The sequence below is a fragment of the Pogoniulus pusillus genome, chromosome 10 (genome assembly GCF_015220805.1).
Source record: "Pogoniulus pusillus isolate bPogPus1 chromosome 10, bPogPus1.pri, whole genome shotgun sequence".
NCBI lineage: Eukaryota > Metazoa > Chordata > Aves > Piciformes > Lybiidae > Pogoniulus > Pogoniulus pusillus.
In genome coordinates, this window is record NC_087273.1 from 8,259,378 (window position 1) to 8,277,746 (window position 18,369).

At 50.5% G+C, this 18,369-nt stretch overlaps 1 protein-coding gene across 1 annotated transcript in view; it reads left to right on the top strand.

Moving 5' to 3' along the window:
- Nucleotides 1-18,369, top strand: part of FRAS1 (Fraser extracellular matrix complex subunit 1) — a 168,846-nt gene that overhangs the window by 115,648 nt on the left and 34,829 nt on the right. The window contains exons 30-40 of the mRNA XM_064149740.1: nt 3,263-3,441; nt 5,956-6,072; nt 8,470-8,584; nt 9,098-9,235; nt 10,297-10,329; nt 11,636-11,767; nt 12,552-12,677; nt 14,051-14,298; nt 14,948-15,096; nt 16,437-16,599; nt 17,281-17,416. Of these exons, the coding sequence (XP_064005810.1) occupies nt 3,263-3,441; nt 5,956-6,072; nt 8,470-8,584; nt 9,098-9,235; nt 10,297-10,329; nt 11,636-11,767; nt 12,552-12,677; nt 14,051-14,298; nt 14,948-15,096; nt 16,437-16,599; nt 17,281-17,416 (1,536 nt within the window). The remainder of the gene's footprint in view (nt 1-3,262; nt 3,442-5,955; nt 6,073-8,469; nt 8,585-9,097; nt 9,236-10,296; nt 10,330-11,635; nt 11,768-12,551; nt 12,678-14,050; nt 14,299-14,947; nt 15,097-16,436; nt 16,600-17,280; nt 17,417-18,369) is intronic.

An 18,369-nucleotide genomic window follows, 5' to 3' on the forward strand; every position in this document is an offset into this window, starting at 1 on the left:
GTCCCCGTGTTCTGTTGCTGGTTGTCTGGGAGAAGAGACCAACCCCACCTGGCTACAGCCTCCCTTCAGGTAGTTGTAGACAGCAATGAGGCCTGCCCTGAGCCTCCTCTTCTGCAGGCTGGAGAAAAGTGCAAGGTTGTGCATGCTACAGAGGGGAAAAGATGTTCTTCACAGCCCTAAGGGTTTCTTCTGTGGTCTGCTACCCACAACAAGTAGGTCGTGAGGGAATCACCTGAGGAAATGAGGGAAGCACTTGAGAGAATGAGGATGGTGGCAAAAAACAAAATGATGGAGAAAGACTGAGGTCAAGAAGGTTTAAGGTCAGTGACAGGAATTTAGAACATTGAGACCTTCTAGTGGCCTCCCAGGACCCAAAAGGGGCCTACAAGCATGGCCAGGAAAGGACATTTTACAAGGGCTTGTAGTGATAGGACAAGGGGCAATGTACTGGAGCTTGAGGAGGGCAGATTGAGACTGGAGATTAGGAAGAAATTCTTGAGAGTGAGGGTGGGCAGACACTGGAACAGGTTGTCCGTGGAGGTTGTGGATGTCCCCTCCCTGGAAGTGTTAAAGGCCAGGTTGGATGAGGCAGCCTGGGCTAGTGGGAGGTGTCCCTGCCCATGGCAGGGCATTGGAACTAGATGATCTTGAAGGTCCCTTCCAACCCAAACCATTCTGGGATTCTCTGAGTGTGCTGAGCCAGATCAAATCAGAGGAACCCTTTTAGCAACACTTATGCTAGGGTTTTTTTTTTCCCTTTTTGCTGTGAGGGCAGACTGATTACCACAGGAGCTTCCAGATCCTGATGGATCCACAGCCACTGTTACTTCTGCAGTTTAGAAGAGAACTAATTAATTAGTTTCCCTCCTTTTAGTTTCTTGCAGGTGAATTCTGCCTCCTCATTTTTACAAAGCATTTACATGAAAACAAGAGGCTTTTTTTTCCCCCTGAGGAGCTTCTCTCTTACTGTTTAACCCAGAGCAAAATGTATCATCCTCTGTTTGTATCTCTGTAATTATCTCTGCTGTAATTAATTGCACTAAGACAAGTGGGTTTGTAGCTGCAAGTCAGGAAGCAGCAGCAAAAGTAGCTGCAAAACTTCATCTGAGATGCAATTTCACTTAAAGGGAGAGGGGGAAAGAGAAGATGTCAAAAATAAATGGAGTAGATGAAGCTTGAGTCAAGATGGGGCTTAATTACCTATCTTGGTGTTTGAGTCATGAAGATGTTTAGTCCTGCAGAAAAAAGGGAGCATTGGATTTTTAGCTAGGAGACAAAAACCACCTTAGAATCGGCTGCTACATTTCTGCAGCACCAGGGCATGGGCACAGAAAGCTTCTTGTCCTTCATTTCAAGACTCTGAAAGCAACCAAAAGGGTTAGAAATATGTCCAGAGCACCTCCTTCTGCAGGGCTCAGTTCCACAGAATCCATAGAATCACTAAGGTTGGAAAGGCCCTCAAAGATCTGCCCTCCCCTGTGAGCACAGACTGAAAGAGTTGGGGCTGTGCAGTCTGCAGAAGAGGAGGCTCCCAGGTGACCTTCTTGTGGCCTTTCAGTATCTGAAGGGGGCTACAAAACAGCTGGGGAGGGACTTTTTAGGCTATGAGGGAGTGCCAGGACTGGAGGGAATGGAGCAAAGCTGGAGGTGGGGAGATTCAGAGTGGATGTGAGGAGGAAGTTGTTGAGCATGAGAGTGGTGAGAGGCTGGAATGGGTTGCCCAGGGAGGTGGTTGACGCCCCATGGCTGGAGGTTTTTAAGGCCAGGCTGGCTGAGGCTGTGGGCAGCCTGCTCTAGGGTAGGATGTCCCTGGGCATGGCAGGGGGGTTGGAAGTGGCTGATCCTTGTGGTCCCTTCCAACCCTGACTGATTCTGTGATCATGGAGTCCAACCATCAACCCAACACCACCATGGCCATCAAACTATGTCCCCAGCTGCCATGGCCACACACTTCTTGAGCACCTCCAGAGACAGTGACTCCACCACATCCCTGGGCAGCCTGTTCCAGTGCCTGTCTACTCTTGCACAGAAGACATTTTTCCTGCTATCCAACCTAACTTTCCCCTGCTGCAGCTTGAGACCATTTCCTCTTGTCCTACCATTTCTGCTTGGGAGAAGAGACCAACACTGGTCTCATTCCAACTTCCTGTCAGGGAGGTTGTCTCTCCTCAGCCTTCTCTTCTCAAGACCAAATTTTCTTCTGTTTAAGAACCCCAGCTCTTCCTTGGCATGACCTCAGGGCAGGACAAGACATCTCTGCCCTACAGAGAGCACAGTGCACTGTCACCCCCTTCTTTATGTCACCACCTCTGACAGATGCAGCCCAGCAGTGATTCAGCTTTTAATAGCAAAATGAGGAATAAGCTGAAGTTAGAGGTAGAAAAGCTCCCTACTCTTTAGAGTAAGAGCTACAAAGCAGAAGATACAGGACTTCTTCCTAAACTCCAGTCTAACCCTGCTCTGCCTCAGCTTCAAACCATTCCCCTTTGTCCTGCCTCCTGACACCCTCAGGAAAAGTCCCTCTGCAGCCTTCCTATAGGATCCCTTCAGGTTGGACTTGATGATCTCAGAGGTCTTTTCCAACCTGGTTAACTCCATGACTTTCTACACAGCCCTAAAAGACAAGAGTCCTTTACTCCATCTCTTCCAGAGCATTTTTTCCCTTCAAGATTTCTCTTCAGAGAATTTGGTTGAGGATGCTTTATGCTATAACAAGTTCCCAGAAGAGCTGACCTTGGAAGGAAGTGAGCATGCTGCATGATCCTTCAGCAGCACCCTCGAGGGGGAGATGGATAGTCTGCTGCCAACCTTTTTAGCCCTGACTGGGTCTCACTGCTTTCCTCTCTCCTCACAGGCACTGCAGAAAGTGGGGCACAGCCTTTGTGTCTCTTCTTTTTCTGCTCAGTTTATCAGACAGGCCCATTTGAAGTTTGAGGTGGGCTGGGCAGTGGGCAGAGGGGAGTGGCAGATCTTCTTCTTTGCTTCCTTGTGTGCTTTGCTGCCAGGCCCTTGCACCACTTACCTGAGCTGCCCTTTGCCAAAGCAGGAGGCAGAATTTTCCCTCTGACACTGGAGTGCTGCAAGGTCCCTTAGTGGTTGTTAGGAGCTCTGCTGCTATTTGTGTTGGTCACACTGGATGGGGAAAAAAACCTAAGAGTGGGTGGCCATTTGCCATGGATGCTCCTTGGAGGGCAAAAAGGCAGCTGTTCCTCCTTGTCTTCTCACCAGCTGTGCCTTGGCTGTTTATCTTTGCTTTGCCCAGGTGAAGTGGTGCTTCTGGTCCCAATGCCTGCAGATGGCCCAGCAGACTCGTGGCAGCTTTTGCCTGATGGAAGAGCAGCCTCACCTACAACCTCTTTTACCCAGCAGGACATCAATGATGGCATCGTGTGGTACAGACACTCCGGAGCTGAAGTGGAGAGTGACTCCTTCCAATTCCAGGTACTCCTCAGCATGTGCATGAGGAGGGTCCCACAGCAGCTCTGGGCTTACCCACAGAACATCTCCTCCCAGACCAGGTTGCTCAAGGGCCCTTCCAACCTGCCTTTGAACCTTTCCACAGCTTCTCTGGGTAACTTGTTCCTGTGCCTCGCCAGCCTCACGGAGAAGAATTTCTTCCCAAGGTCTGGTCTCAGTCAAGCTTCTTCCACTTTGAAGCTGCCAGCCCTCATCCTGTCACTTTGCCTCATCCTTTGTCCAAAGTCCCTCTCCAGCTCTCCTGTAGCCCTCTTCAAATCCTGAAAGGCTGCTTGAGTGTCTCCCTGGAGCCTTCCTTTCTCCAGGCTGAACAACCTCAGCTATCTGAGAGCAGAACAATTATTTCCTGGGGAGAAAAGGGTTTGGTAGAGAGCAATGATATTGTCCTAGTGCCTGCTGGCTTATCTCAGCAGGAAAGCTTATGTCAGGAGTCCCCAGAGTGAAGAGATGTGCACCTGCAGCTTCCACAGGATGCAAGTATCAGGCTGGTAACATCCCAGTGGCATGACACAGGGTATCCAGAGACTGTTCTTGCTGTGACAGCGATCCCTTCTCCACTGGCCTCTTCCATGTGAGATAAGATTGTCCCCTGACAACCCTACTGATGTTCTTGGCCTTGCTTTTGGGGAAGAAAGAAGAGCAGGAAATAGGTTTTGCTTGGCAGTCCTTGGAAGAGGTAACAGGGAGGGTAACTCCCACCCATCTTGTAACCTGCTGCCTCCTTTCATGGGTTCATAGAACAGTATGGCTTGGAATCATAGAATCAAGCAGGCTGGAAGAGACCTCCAAGCTCGTCCAGGCCAACCTAGCACCCAGCCCTATCCAGTCAACCAGACCATGGCACTAAGTGCCCCAGCCAGGCTTTGCTTCCACACCTCCAGGGACAGCGACTCCACCACCTCCCAGGGCAGCCCATTCCAATGCCAATCACTCTCTCTATGAAGAACTTCCTCCTAACATCCAGCCTAGATTTCCCCTGGCACAGCTTGAGACTGTGTCCCCTTGTTCTGCTGCTGGTTGCCTGGCAGAAGAGCCCAACCCCACCTGGCTACAGCCTCCCTTCAGGTAGTGACCACCTGTGACAGCTGCCAACTGGATGTGGCACCATTCATCACCACTCTCTTGACCCATATCAGAGTGGATCTGTCCAAGCCATGAGCTGCCAGCTTTGCCAGGAGCTTGTTGTGGCAGACATGTCAAAGGCTTTGCTGAAGTCCAGGTAGACTACATCCACAACCTGCCCCACGTTCACCAGGCTAGTTCCAACCTCCCTGCCGTTTAGCCTTTGATGCTGCCCATGGCAAATCCACCCCACTCAGAATACCTGCAGATATCTGGCCCAAAGTGTCCTGAGTGCCTGGGCTTTTACCTTGTTTGTTTTTCAGGCCTTCAAACCCAGCAACCCTCCTCTTCTCCCCAGCCTCTTAAGCTAAGAATTTCATCTGGGCTGTAAAGTCCTTCTTGCAGACAGACAAAAACCACAGAGCTATCCCCAGCAGATGCAAGACTCCACCAAATCTCACCTCCCCCAGGCTTCAGCAGCCAGCAAATCCCTCAGCCAGGTCCTTGCTGTTTGCTTGGAAGGTTTAACAGCCTTCCTCAGAATGCAAAGCCCCAGGTGAAGACTCGCAGGCAGGATTTGTTACAGCTGCTTTACAAGTCAGGAGCTGGTACTGAAGTGCCAGAGAAGCAATTAAGGCAATTTCTAAAGTAATTAACAGAAGTGCTAATGAGGAATTTGTGAGCATCAGTGTTGAACAAGCTGATCTTTAGCTTAATTGCTACATTCCTCTTACACAGCAAGCATTTTGGATGAGTTAAATGTTTGGGTTTAGTATCTTGGAGTGGTAGCAGTGATTGTGTGGAGAACCCTACTGAGAAAGGAAGCCATGACTGCCTGGGTCACATCAGGAGGCCACAACACATCTGTCTGAGGCCTGAACCCTGAACTGGTGCATCTCAAAAATGGCCAGCAAATGCCTGAATTCATTTCATTTGTTTCAGCAGAACAAGCATCAAATCTGATGGAGGGTCTGGAGAACAGGGCTGGTAAGGAGCAGCTGAGGGAACTGGAGGTGTTTAGGCTGGAGAAGAGGAGGCTGAGGGGAGAGCTCATTGCTCTCTACAGCTCCCTGTGAAAGGAGATTGGAGTGAGGTGAGGCTGGAGATATTCAGAGTCAGGCTGTACCAGGCTCTGAGCAACCTGCTCGAGTGGAGGGTGTTCCTGCTGACTGCAAGGGGCCTGAACTAGCTGACCTTTGGAGGTGCCTTCCAAAAGAAGCCATTCTAGGATTCTGTGATTTAAAGGCCTGATTCCCATCAGCTACCAACCTTCTGTGCTTTGAGTTGGTACCTGCTGGCAAGTTGTGTCTCTGCCTTCCCAGGCCAGGAGGAGAGAAGAGGCAAAGTATGAAGCTGGTCTAGAAATGCAGCGGTGTCCTCTGTCAGGTGTTCATCCATGTGCTCTTTCCTTCCCAGGTGTCCAGCTCTTCCAGACCACAAACCAGCTTGGAGAGCCACGTGTTCAACGTTGCTGTTCTCCCCCAGACACCCAGAGCACCTCAGCTTTCCCTTGGCTCCTCTCTGCACATGGCTGTAAGTGTGAACCAACTCCTCTGACTGATGGCTTCTGTATTTCCACAGCAACCAGACTCTCACACAGACCAGGAACCACTGACTGTTGATTCTTCTGCTTACTGGTGTCCAGGCTGCTCTGCTTGATTCAGAGACATCTATGGATTGGGGTTTATGCACCTGATAGCTGGGGCAGAAAGAGAGATTGGAAGAGTCAGTGGTCTCTCTAACGTAGCTCTTTCCCTGCTGGTGCTAATTAACAAGTTTAAAGTTGATTTTGTGAACTCTCAGGCTCTGGTGCTTGTCTTATCCATGTGTTCCCCTCATATAAGTGGGTGAATTCCAGCTTTACTTGTTCTGCTGTCTCCTTTTCTTTGATTCTATATGTGGGTATCCCAAGTTCATGAGCTAGAGGAGAACTTCAGAGCTCTGCAACCAAGTCACCCACTGGGGCACAGAGAGCCAGGCCCTTAGAGCAGGGAGTTTGATTTCAACATCACCCTGACCTTCAGAGCATTCAGAGGGGAACCAGGATCATAATCCACTGAGCAGCAGCCCAGGGTAGGCTGTGATGAGAAGGCAGAGAGGAAGACTTGCAAGATACATGAATGGAGCTGAAGCCAACCCTTCAGGCAGGAGCTCCCTGCATCTGCAGAGGGAGAGCTGGGGCTCCAAGCCTCAAGGTAGCACGCAGTCATCTTTGGGGTGCCTCATTCCTGAGGATTTATCTGGGGCATGTGAGGTGCCAGCAGTCTGCTCAGCATCATCAAACACAAGTCCTGTGCCCTTGGGCACTCCCTGGCAGACAAAAGCATGCTGAGAGGCCCATGCAGCGCAGGAGAGCAGGTGTGGCAGACCTCCCAGCGGTAATGGGTCCTCAGGAGAAGCCTCCTAAGGTGAGGTGAAGAACTTCTGAGCCAGCACAGCCTATCAGGCATGGGAGCAGGAAAATCCAAAGGAAGCAGTGGGGGAGAGGTTAGTGCAAAGTGCCTGACGCAGCAGCTTTGGCAGGGTCGGGAGCAGTGGTGACTCTCCTCAGGCCATAATCAAACACGCTCAGGTTGCTACTTGGAGCAACAGCCAGCAATGAATCTTCCTGCTCTTGACTTTTTGTTATTGTCACTCCTGACAAGATTGATGGCAGAGATGCCTGGCTGAGCTGTGCAGGGCTGGCTTTTATAGCTAATTACACACCACAAAATGCAATAGTGCCATAAAACACCTTTTACTGAGGGGTGCCTCACACCCTGCGAGTCCTACCTCTGGGAGAGACAAATAAGCCTTGGAGGCAACTCTGAGGCAACCATAACCTTAAATCTTTTCATCATAAAATTGCACTTCCTTGCATCAAGGTGATTGAGTTCTGTTCAGCTGTCTTCCAGATCCTTCAGAATTAGGCTGGCTTCTCAGCTGAAAAGCAAGCACAGAGTGTGAAGGCTTCCCACACCTCTGCCCTTGTCTTTGTGCATCCTGCTGAGAAAGGTCAAAGTTTGGTAGTTAAACTGGACCAAGCAAGTCAAAATGCAAGCTCCTGCATCTGGGTCAGGCCAATCCTAGGTACAAATTCAGCCTGGGTGCTGAGTGGGTGGAGAGCAGCTATGAAGAAGGAGACTTGGGGGTGTTGGTTGATGAGAAGCTCAGAAGGCAGCTGTGTGCTGGGATGCAGCCAGAGGAGTGTGGACAGCAGGGCAAGAGAGGGGATTTTACCCCTTGGCTCTGCTCTGCTGAGACCTCACCTCCAATCCTGCATCCTGTTCTGGTGTCCCCAGCAGGAGAAGGACACAGAGCTGTTGGAATGAGTCCAGAGGAGGCCACCAAGATGATCATGGGGCTGGAATACCTCTGTTATGAGGACAGGCTGAGGCAGCTGGGGCTGTTCAGCCTGGAGAAGAGAAGAATCCAGAGGGATCTTAGAGCTGCCTTCCAGTACCTGAAGGGATCCTACAGGAAGGCTGCAGAACTTTTCCCAGGAGTGTCTAGAGACAGGACAGGGAGGAATGGTTTGAAACTGAGGGAGAGCAGGGTTAGACTGGATCTGAGGGAGAAGTTCTTCAGCCTGAGGGTGGTGAGACTCTGGAATAGACCACCCAAGGAGGTTGTGGCTGCCTCCTGCCTGAAGGTGTTCAAGGCCAGGTTGAATGAGGCCTTGGGCAATCAAGCATGCTTGAGAGGTGTCCCTGTCCATGGCAGGGTGGTTGGAGTAGATGATCCTGAAGGCCCTCCCAACCTGAGCCACTCTCTGATCTCAGCTGGTGGGCTTTTTTCAGTCTGGTTCCCCAGTGAAAGGAAGCCTGCGCCTCGCTCTAGCTGAGTGCAAACTCTGTTTAACTACAAAAGCCAATCCTCTTTCACTGCATCTTTGGGTGAGTCTTGCCACGTTTCTGACCTTGATGCTCATGGTCTGCTGTGTTTATTGAGGTGCTGGAGGACCGTGTGACTGTGATTGAGCCCCATCACCTCTCCTTTGTAGACCCGGAGATCCCCAGTGAGAAAATCCTCTTCAACGTGACTGTCCCTCTGCTTCCTGGCCAAGGCAAGTGTCCCTTTCCAGAACCTGCTGCTGAATCCACTGCCATGCTTTCTGAGCACATCTAATTCTCCCCTCAGAGTATCATTCTGCTAATCTCTTCAACCTCCTTCATTAGCTTTTCCATGCATTGTTTCTTAACCCAGTTTTTGAGCTTGTTTAGCAGTGAGCTGCAGAGCTCAGGCAGTTTTCTTTCTAGGATGTGTGGAATGTTCTACCCCATGGCTCACTGCTTTCCAGCTCTCTACTGAAAGCTGTTTGAAGAAATGACTTAGTAAGGGATCTCTGCTGAATTGCTCATGCCCCAAGAACCCATCCTTGATGCAGCTACAGCTGAATGGCATCAAGGAGCCACTAAAGATGTGGTTCCATCTTGCAAGCAAAGTTGCATGGAGCCACACAAAGTTGCATGGAACCACACAAAGATGCATGGAACCACACAAAGGAGTATCTGGGAAAGAGAAGAAGCTGTGACCATTGAGATTCCTCCTATTAATGCTGAGTTCTTTGCCCCTGTAGGTATTGTGGAGCACAGAGACCGACCTCTCTCCCCAGTCAGGTACTTCACCCAAGCAGATATAAACCATGGCAAGATTGCTTATCGACCACCAACTGCAGCTCCTCACTTGAGAGAGATCATTGCCTTCTCCTTTGCAGGTAAGGAACTGAGTGCTCTTCACAGGGCTGTGCTGGAGAGGTAGAGCTACAACTGTATAGTCTATAGACTGGTAGAGGTACCTGGACTGCTGCTCTCCTCCAGTCCTGGAATGACTTCATGGTTCTGTCTATACTCATGAGGATGTTGCTCTCCTGAGAGTTTAGTTCTGGAGACTGAGACTAGAATTGGTCAACTGAATCTGTTTAGGGAGGGTTTTAGAAGCATCCTGCCATCAGAGGAGAACAATCTGGAGGAGGAGGTAGAAAGTGAAAACAGGGCAAAATTAAAGTATGCTTGACCTGTTGGTGCACAGAATGATACAGGGTACTGCAGGAGAGCTGGAGAGGGGCTTTGGACAAAGGCATGGAGTGACAGAGTGAGAGGAAAAGGCTTCAGGCTGGAAGAAGCTTGACTGAGATTAGGCATTAGAAAGAAATTCTTCCTCACGAGGGTGGTGAGGCACTGAAACAGGTTGCCTAGAGAAGCTGTGGAGGTTCCCAAGTCTGGAGGTGTTCCAAGTCTGGATGAGGCCTTGAGCAACCAGGTCTAGTGGAAGGTGTCCCTGTCCATGACAGGGAGGGGTGGAACTGGATGATTTTTAGGGTCCTTTCCAACCCAAAGCATTCTGTGGTTCTCTGAGCACTGTGTGCTGAGGTGGTAGTCTGTGCCACCATGCCCTCCAGTTTGGAGGAGGAGTGGCCTGGCCATGGAATCATAGAATCCTAGAATGGATTGGGTTGGAAGGGACCTCCAAAGCTTATCCAGTCCAACCCCCACTGCATTCAGCAGGAACATCCTCCACTAGAGCAGGTTACTCAGAGCCATGTCCAGCCTCACCTTGAAGATCTCCAGGGATAGGGCCTCAACCACCTCCCTGGGCAGCCTGCTCCTCTCTCATTCCCTGGAGCAAAGGCAGGCAAGAGTGGCTTCCTTGGGGAGGGAAGGCTTCAGCCTGGCTCATTGTCAGCTCTTGCTTCCTCCAGACGTTGTTCAAAGCTACATCAGTGAGTGCTGCCCTGTCCTAACCACAGCTCCTCTGTGCTTGTGTTTGTCCCTGCAGGTCTCCCAGAGTCAGTGAGCTTCCGATTCACAGGTATGAGAAGCCTCTGCTCTTTCCTGGCCAAGTTTCTATCCTGGTGCCCCACATATTGTCCTGGTTCTCCTCCCTCTGTCCTCTGCTGCAGGCACTCCTAGGGGTGCTCAGCAGGAATTCCTGGCTGTGCATGTGCTTGGGGAATATGAATTCATGTTTGTCCTAACAAAGATTTATGTGAGCTAAGCTGCAGCTCAGCAGAGACATCTTTTTCCAGTAGCTGCCTGGAATCTGTCCTGAGAGTCTGATTCATTCCTGGCTTCCCCTAATGTGACATCAGAATTGTAGGCTGGTTGGGTTGGGGTTTTTTTTTGTACAACATAGGAACATTTCCACAATCAAACTACTGCTGCTGCTGGACTGAGCAGCCCTTTGCTTTCATCCTTCCATTGGCTCTTTCCCAACCCCTTCAGTAGGAAACAACATTCCTTTAGATGAGAGAAGAGAGGTTTGGGGAGAAATGATGACCCAAGAAGGGTTGGATCAGATAATACTTGAGGTCTCTTCTGGCCTGTGATCAAGGATTCTATGATTTTAGCACACCTTTCCCTTTCCATGTGCTTTGTAGCATGCAAATAGATCTACCACCAAGGAGAAGTCCATGCTCTGACTTAAGAGCACACCTGAGAGGTGTATAGAAGATAGTATGCACATGTGCACACAGAGACCTTCAGCAGTTAGAGTTCTCTTGCCAGGAGCTGAGTTAGACTCTGAGCAACCTCATCTAGTTGAAGATGTCTTTGCTTACTGCAGAGGTCATCACTAGATGATCTTGATGAAGACTTTGGTATCTTGATATCTTGATGATAACCTTGATATCATCTGAAGGGGGGACTACAGGAGGGCTAGGGAGGGACTGTTTAGAAGGGCCTGTGGTGATAAGATGAGAGGAAATGGTTTGAAACTGGAGCAGGGGAGATTTAGGTTGGACATCAGGAGGAAGTTCTGCACAATAAGGGTGGTAAGATGCTGGAACAGGTTGCCCAAAGAGGTGGTTAAGGCCATATCCCTGGAGACATTCAAGGTCAAACTCAGTGAGTCCCTGAGCATCCTTATCTAGTTGAAGATGTCCTTGCTGACTGCATTGAGGCTGGACAAGATGACCTTGAAAGTCCCTTCCCAACCAAACTGCTTTGTGATTCAAAGGTAAATGCCCTTGGCAGTATGTCCACAGACAAAGGCGTTGGACAAGTTGGGAGAGGAGTCAATGATGTGGGGTGGGGATTTGGTACAGAAAGGTGAGCTTCCCAGGTGAGGCCCTGAAAACACAGCCCTGCACTCAGGTGTGGTTCTTGTCTGTGTCTAGTGTCTGGTGGAGAGCACACGACCCCGGAGATGGTGTTCGTCATTCACCTGCTCTCTGCAGAGCAGCAGCCTCCAGTCTTCCAGATCACAGCTCCCTTCCTGGAGGTCAGCCAGGGGGGAAAAGCCACCATTGGTGAGTTGGGTGCAGAGCTCAGCCTGAGACCACCTGGATGGAATAGAGGAGAGTTTTGGTCTCCCTTTGTGCTGTCCACTTAGCTAAGGAGCTCTGGTTGTGCAGGTGTGGCAGCAACCACTGAGAATGCTGTGTGGTGCTGCCTCACAGGAGTACCTGGAGATACCCAGTACTCCTCCACCCTCTGGCAGGTCTGTTCAGTGGCTGAGGCAGGGGTGAGCAGCATCAGGGACCTGCTCCTCCTCTACCTTTTCCCTCGGAGGCTGCTCTGCAGTTGCTGAGCCATTGGTTAGTGATGTAATCTGATAGTCTGGGTTGGGTAGGGTAAGCCACTTCCTGCTTGTGATGAGAGGTTCTCTGGGGTTGCTGGGGTCCCTGGTGCAGGAACATGTGCACATCCCTGAGGGTTTGCACAGCTGTCATCTGTGAGCCACAGTGGCTCTCCTTCTCTGGATTCTTTCAAGAACACCTGGATGTGTCCCTGCATGACCTGCCCTAGGTGCTTTGGCAGGGAGATTGGATCCCTGGATCTCTGGACATCCCTTCCAGCCCCTAACATGATTCTGTGAATAAGTTCTCTGCTAACCTCTGATCTCAGCATTATCAGGGGACTAATTGCTGCCACGAATCCAGCAAGCTCTGGGGCTAGGGCAGCTCCAGAATTATTTTACCTGTCACATACTTGGCCAAATTTCAGTCTTTAGACTCCTTTGCTGAAACCTCAGGGATATTCCCAGTGTGGTATCTGAGGGTGCTAAAGCCATGCTCTCTTTCCCTGCCACAGGAGTCCAGCTGGCTGTGAGTGACACGGATACAGCTCCTGAGGGCCTCTTCTTTGAGCTGGTGAAACCTCCCCATCATGGCCTTGTGCTGAAGTACAGCACAGGCGTGCAGGAGCTCATGACAGCAGGTGAGTCCTGCACAAGTCTGCCACAGAGAGCAGAGGGGTTGGAACTTGCCTGTCCAAACAGCTGGCTTTGTTGACTAGGAGGAGATAGAATCATAGACTATAGAACCATTAAGGTTGGAAAAGACCTCTAAGATCAGGTCCAACTTTCTACTCAACACCTCCACAGCCACTAAATCATGTCCCTAAGTGCCATGTCCACATGCTTCTTGAACCCCTCCAGAAGGGGTGACTCCACCACCTGCCTGGGCAGACTGTTGCAATGCCTGACCACACCTGCAGCAAAGAAATTGTTCCTAATATCCAACCTAATTGTTCCAAATATCTTAATATAGATGTCTCTGGTAGATTGGGTCAGGCCAAGTATGTATGGGCTGGTGGACAATCGCTTTCTTGTGATAACCACAACCAGCTGCTAACCAAAAGGGATGGTTTGGTTTACATGGTGAGTTGTATCCCTAGGATCAGTTGTTGGAACAAGAAGAAGTGGCCTAAAATTGTGCCAGGGGAGGTTTAAGTTGGAGATGAGGAAAAAATTTCTTTGCTGCAAGAGTGGTCAGGGGTTGGAAGAGGCTGCCCAGGGAGGTGGTGGAGTCCCCATCCCTAGAGGTGTTCAGGAAATGTGTGGCTATGGCACCTGGGGACATGGGTTAATGGCCATGGTGGAGTTGGGTTGGTGGTTGGACTTGATGGTCTTAGAGGGCTTTTTCAACCTTTATGATTCTACAGTTCAGTGCAGAAACATTGAGAACATTTCTACTCAAGTCCACATAACCCTTGTGACCCAACACTCCAAAGCCCCTGTGGAGCTTTATTGCTGATTCTGGTGGCAGCAGTTTCCAGTGCATGGTCAGAGGGACAAATGCCTGCAGGGAAGTAGTGCAAGCAGAAGATATGGAGAGAGAAGCTTATCTGGCTATGACAGGCAGAAGCTTCCAAAGCACCTGGGAAGAAAGGAGGACCTGGAACACAGGGGACCTGTGGAGTCTCCCCTGGAGATACTCAAAACCTGCCCAGATGCACTCCTGCTATAGGTGATCCTGCTCTGGCAGGGGGGTTGGACTCAGTAATCTTTCAAGGTCTCTTCTAGCCTCTGACATTCTGTGACTCTGATTCTGAGCCCTCTCTGAGGGTCGTGAAGAGCTGCTGCCTCTGTGAAGCTGTGAGGGCTGCAGCTTCTCCTCTGGCCTGCATAGATGCTACCTCCTTAATTCATGGCTTCAGCATTCACAAACCTGAGGGAGTGATACTGAACACCAGCTTAGGACAGAGTTGAGTCTTCTGCCAAACTGGGGCCCTAGGTCATTTGGATTGAATTGGATTGGATTGCTTGGCTTGGATTGCTGCTCTGAGCTGAGTCCTGACTCTCTGGGCAGGTGACACCTTCACCTACGAGGACGTCACTCGAAACGCTCTGCAGTACCTGCACGATGGCTCAACAGCAGCAGAGGACAGCATGGAAATCTCTGTCACCGACGGTGTCACCACTGTGACCACAGTGCTGAGGGTGGAAGTGTCCTTGCTGGATGACAATGGGCCCCAGCTGGCCCCAGGCTGCTTGCTGGCAGTCACTGTGGCCAGTAAAAGCTCTGTGACTCTCTCTCGGCTGCACCTCGCTTATGTTGTAAGCTTCCATCTCCTTCTAAACCCAGGGAATGCTGCCAGCAATCCCCTTCTTCATCCCCTCAGAGACCCTTCACCACACCAGCAGTGTGGATTCTTGCTTGGCTGCTCAAGGTTTGCCTCTGTCCTGGCTAGAGCTGCCAAAAAGGAGACTAGAGAGTCTTTAATCCAAGGAGGGGGTTAACGCTGTCCCTGTGTGACTGCAGCAGAGGTGAGCTGCCATGCTGAGCGCCAGGACTGAGTTAATCCCAGGTTGCTCTATCAGGCAGACCTGAAGTAAAGCTCAAGGATTTGCTGAGTGATAATCCTTTGAAAATGTAAAACCTCCCTCGCCCCCCCTGCCCTTCCAAAACTGCCTGCTTGTTTTGGGGGACATATTTGAAGAGGGAGGAGGTTTAAGCAATCCCTGGAGGTGTTGAAGCAAAGCCTGGATGAGGCACTTTGTGCCATGGTCTAGTTGGCTGGACAGGGCTGGGTGATAGGTTGGGCTGGATGAGCTTGGAGCTCTCTTCCAACCTGCTTGATTCTGTGACCACTGAGCAACTTGGTCTAGTAGGAGGTATCCCTACCCATGTCAGGGGGGTTGGAACTAGATGCTGTTTAAGTTCCTTTCCCTGTGCTGCTCTGATGCTCTGCTTTGGTTTGTTTAGGACAACAATTCTCCTGACTCAGAGATAAGAATCCAGTTAATATCCCTGCCTGCCTATGGCACACTCCTACGGATGTCAGGCTCTCATGACGAGGAGCTTTCCAAGGTTTATAATTTCACCATGGAGGACATCAACAGCCAGAGGATCAGGTATCAAAGAGCTGTTCTTCTTCAAGCCACACCTGTTAAAATCTCAGTGGACTTCCCACAGGGATCTCTGGGCTGTGCTTCAAAGATATATTTCCCTTTCTTGTGCTCTTGCGTCCTGTGAGATGGCTTCATGGCCATGGTGGTGCTGGGTTGATGGTTGGACTTGATCTTAGAGGTCTTTTCCAACCTAAACAATCCTGTGATGAGGACTCTGTGATTCTGTGATGAGTGAGAGTGTTTCCTGTGTGCAGAGTTAGGTGCTTATGTGTGTCTGAAATGCCAGCTGAGGTAGCTTCACATCGTGCTCACTCCTTGTGGCTACAATGGCATGGTGATGCTTTAGGTAGGTATTACCTAAACCATTCATTGAAAAGAACTCTGAGAGTGAATGTGAAGGAGAGCTGGGAACTGGGCTCCCCAGTTCAAGAGAGATAAGGATGTCACAGTATCTCACAGTATCACCAAGGCTGGAAGAGACCTCATAGATCATCAAGTCCAACCCTTTACCACAGAGCTCAAGGCTAGACCATGGCACCAAGTGCCACGTCCAATCCTGCCTTGAACAGCTCCAGGGACGGCGACTCCACCACCTCCCCGGGCAGCCCATTCCAGTGTCCAATGACTCTCTCAGTGAAGAACTTTCTCCTCACCTCGAGCCTAAATCTCCCCTGGCATAGCCTGAGGCTGTGTCCTCTCGTTCTGGTGCTGGCCACTGGAGAGAGTCTAGTGGAGGCTGCAAGGATGATGAAGGGACTGAAACATCTGCAATGTGTGAGAAGAGGCTGAGGGACCTGGGGCTGGTTAGCCTGGAGAAGAGAACACTGAGAGGAGCTGAGCCTAGTTGAGAGGTGTCCCTGCCCATGATGGGGAGGTTGGAATAGATGAGCTCTAAGGTCCCTGCCAACCTGAGCCATTCTAGGATTCCATGATGATTTAATATCTGCAGGGTGGGGGTCAAGAAGAAGGGATCAGGCTGTCTTCAGTGCTGCCCAGTCACAGGACAAGGGGGAGTGGACACAAACGGCAACCCAGGAAGCTCCACCTCAACATGAGGAAAATATTCTTCACTGTGAGGGTGCTGAAACCCTGGAGCAGGCTGCCCAGAGAGGTTGTGGAGCCTCCTTCTCTGGAGGCTTCCAAGACCCATCTGCATGAGTTTCTATGTGACTGCCCTGAGTGATCCTGCTTTGGTGGGGGTGTTGGACTTGATCTCTGGAGGTCCCTTCCAGCCCCTACCATTCTGTGTTTCTATGAAACACCTCTGCTCTTTCAAGAGGAGTGCACCAACCTCTAAATGCAGGGCCAAGATGTATTTCCCTGCCTGTGTTTGACTTCCACAGCTACTCCACCACGTTTGAGACCAGCAATCAGCCAGTCACAGACCTCTTCCACTTTGTTGTTTTCGATGCTGATACCAACCGGCTTGACAGGCAGATGTTCACCATTACCATCATGCCTGCCCAGACCATGCCACTGCTCCTTGCCTTTGCTGACCACATCACTGTAAGTAGCTGCTCAGGATGCTGGGAATAGGGAGAAGAATGTCTTAGATGTGAGGGATTGACCAAGTTTCCTGGGGTCACTGAAGAAGTGTGGTGTTGCACGTGCAATCCTGGGAATGCAAAGGGTTATCAAATGACTTGAAGCTCAGAGCAGGCTGATCTGCATCACTGAACCTCTCCTGTTTACAACTGGTCTAGTCAGGAGCTAGGTTCTTCCAGAGTGTCCTATTGATCCCAGTGGAAAAGGTCTGACTTACCCCTGTTTAGTATTCCATCCCTCATTTCACCAGCTTGTGGGCAGGAGGTGAGCAGAAGACAATTCTGCAAACATCTGGTGCCCTGGACTGATACACAGCAGTTCAGACTGCTCATCAGAGCCTTCTGAACTCATCTCCCTCCTTCCTAGCTTTACATTCCACCTCCATAGCTTCACAACCTCCAGTGCAGTTCTCACTTTGCAAAAGGTCATCATGACCTTGGCAGTTCTCTTCTCATAGGCTCCTCTGGGGGACCAGGCAGGCTTTGTTCTTCCCATCCCAGCTCACCTCCCAGCTGCTTTCATGCTTAACAGATCTAGGGCAGGATGAGACATGACTCTAGAGGCTGGACATGCCTCTTCTTTAGCAGCAGAAGAGCAGTGTGAGCGTTGCTGGCAGTTTTCTCATGTGCTTTTGCTTTCCAGGTGGATGAAGGGGGCAAGGTCCCACTGCTGGCTCATCACTACTTAGCTGCTGATTATGATGCTGCTGCCAAGGAGGAGCTGAGGGTCACAATTATCACTCTACCCATGTATGGCTACCTTGAAAACACTAAGACAGGTAATGTGTTTGGCTGTCTTCTTCCTGCTGGCTGATGAATGGAACATGGGAATTGCCCTGCTGGAGCATACTCTGCTGTGCTGCAGTCACTCAGTGCAGTGCTGGTTGACCATCATGGTGCTTGTAGGGGCACCTCGAGGAGACAAATTGTCTCTGGGGAGTGTTTCCTCCTGATTCTTATCTGCTGGAGACTGGCCTGTGCTGTGAGTCTTTTTAAGCCCAGTGTTGTATTTTCATCAGGCTTTATTGTGGCTGTTGCACACAACACACTCAGCTAAGTTCCTGCAGCTGTGCCAGCTGTGGCAGAGCATGGCTGCTGTCTCTCTTCTCTCATTGTGTTGTCAACAAAACGGAGGATTCAGACCATAGTGTCCAAAAATGGTCATCCAGGAGACTTCCTTCTGGACAACACAGGTTGCTAACCACTACACATCATCCTCTCTAACTGTGTCCTGTGAGTGAGCTCCAGGCATTGGCACAGGCTGCCCAGGGAGCTGGTGGAGTCCCCCAAGAAATGTGTGGACATGACACGGTGGGACATGGTTTAATGGCCGTGGTGGTGGTGGGTTGGTGGTTGAACTCAGGTCTTAGGGCTCTTAGGGCTGTTCCAACTGGAATGATTCTGTGATTTCATGACTCTGTGCTTGCAGTCCGTGTCACTTTGGCAATGGTGAGCCTCTCCTTCACCAATGTCTGTGTGATTTTCTTGGGTGTGAGACTTGGTTTTGCAAGGTGAAGCTTGACGCAGAGGTTGTATTGAGGGCGGAAGACACTTGAGCCATTGTCTCATCTCTGAAGAAAGCTTAAGGAACCCTGGGCTGAGGGACTGCAGCTTGTCCTGCAGCTTCCCCTGCTGCTCTAATGCAGCAGGTGCTGCTTTCCACACATGTCACAAGATGTGTGAAAGCTGTGGTGCAGGACAGAGCATCCTCCCGCACTCTTTGCCACATCCC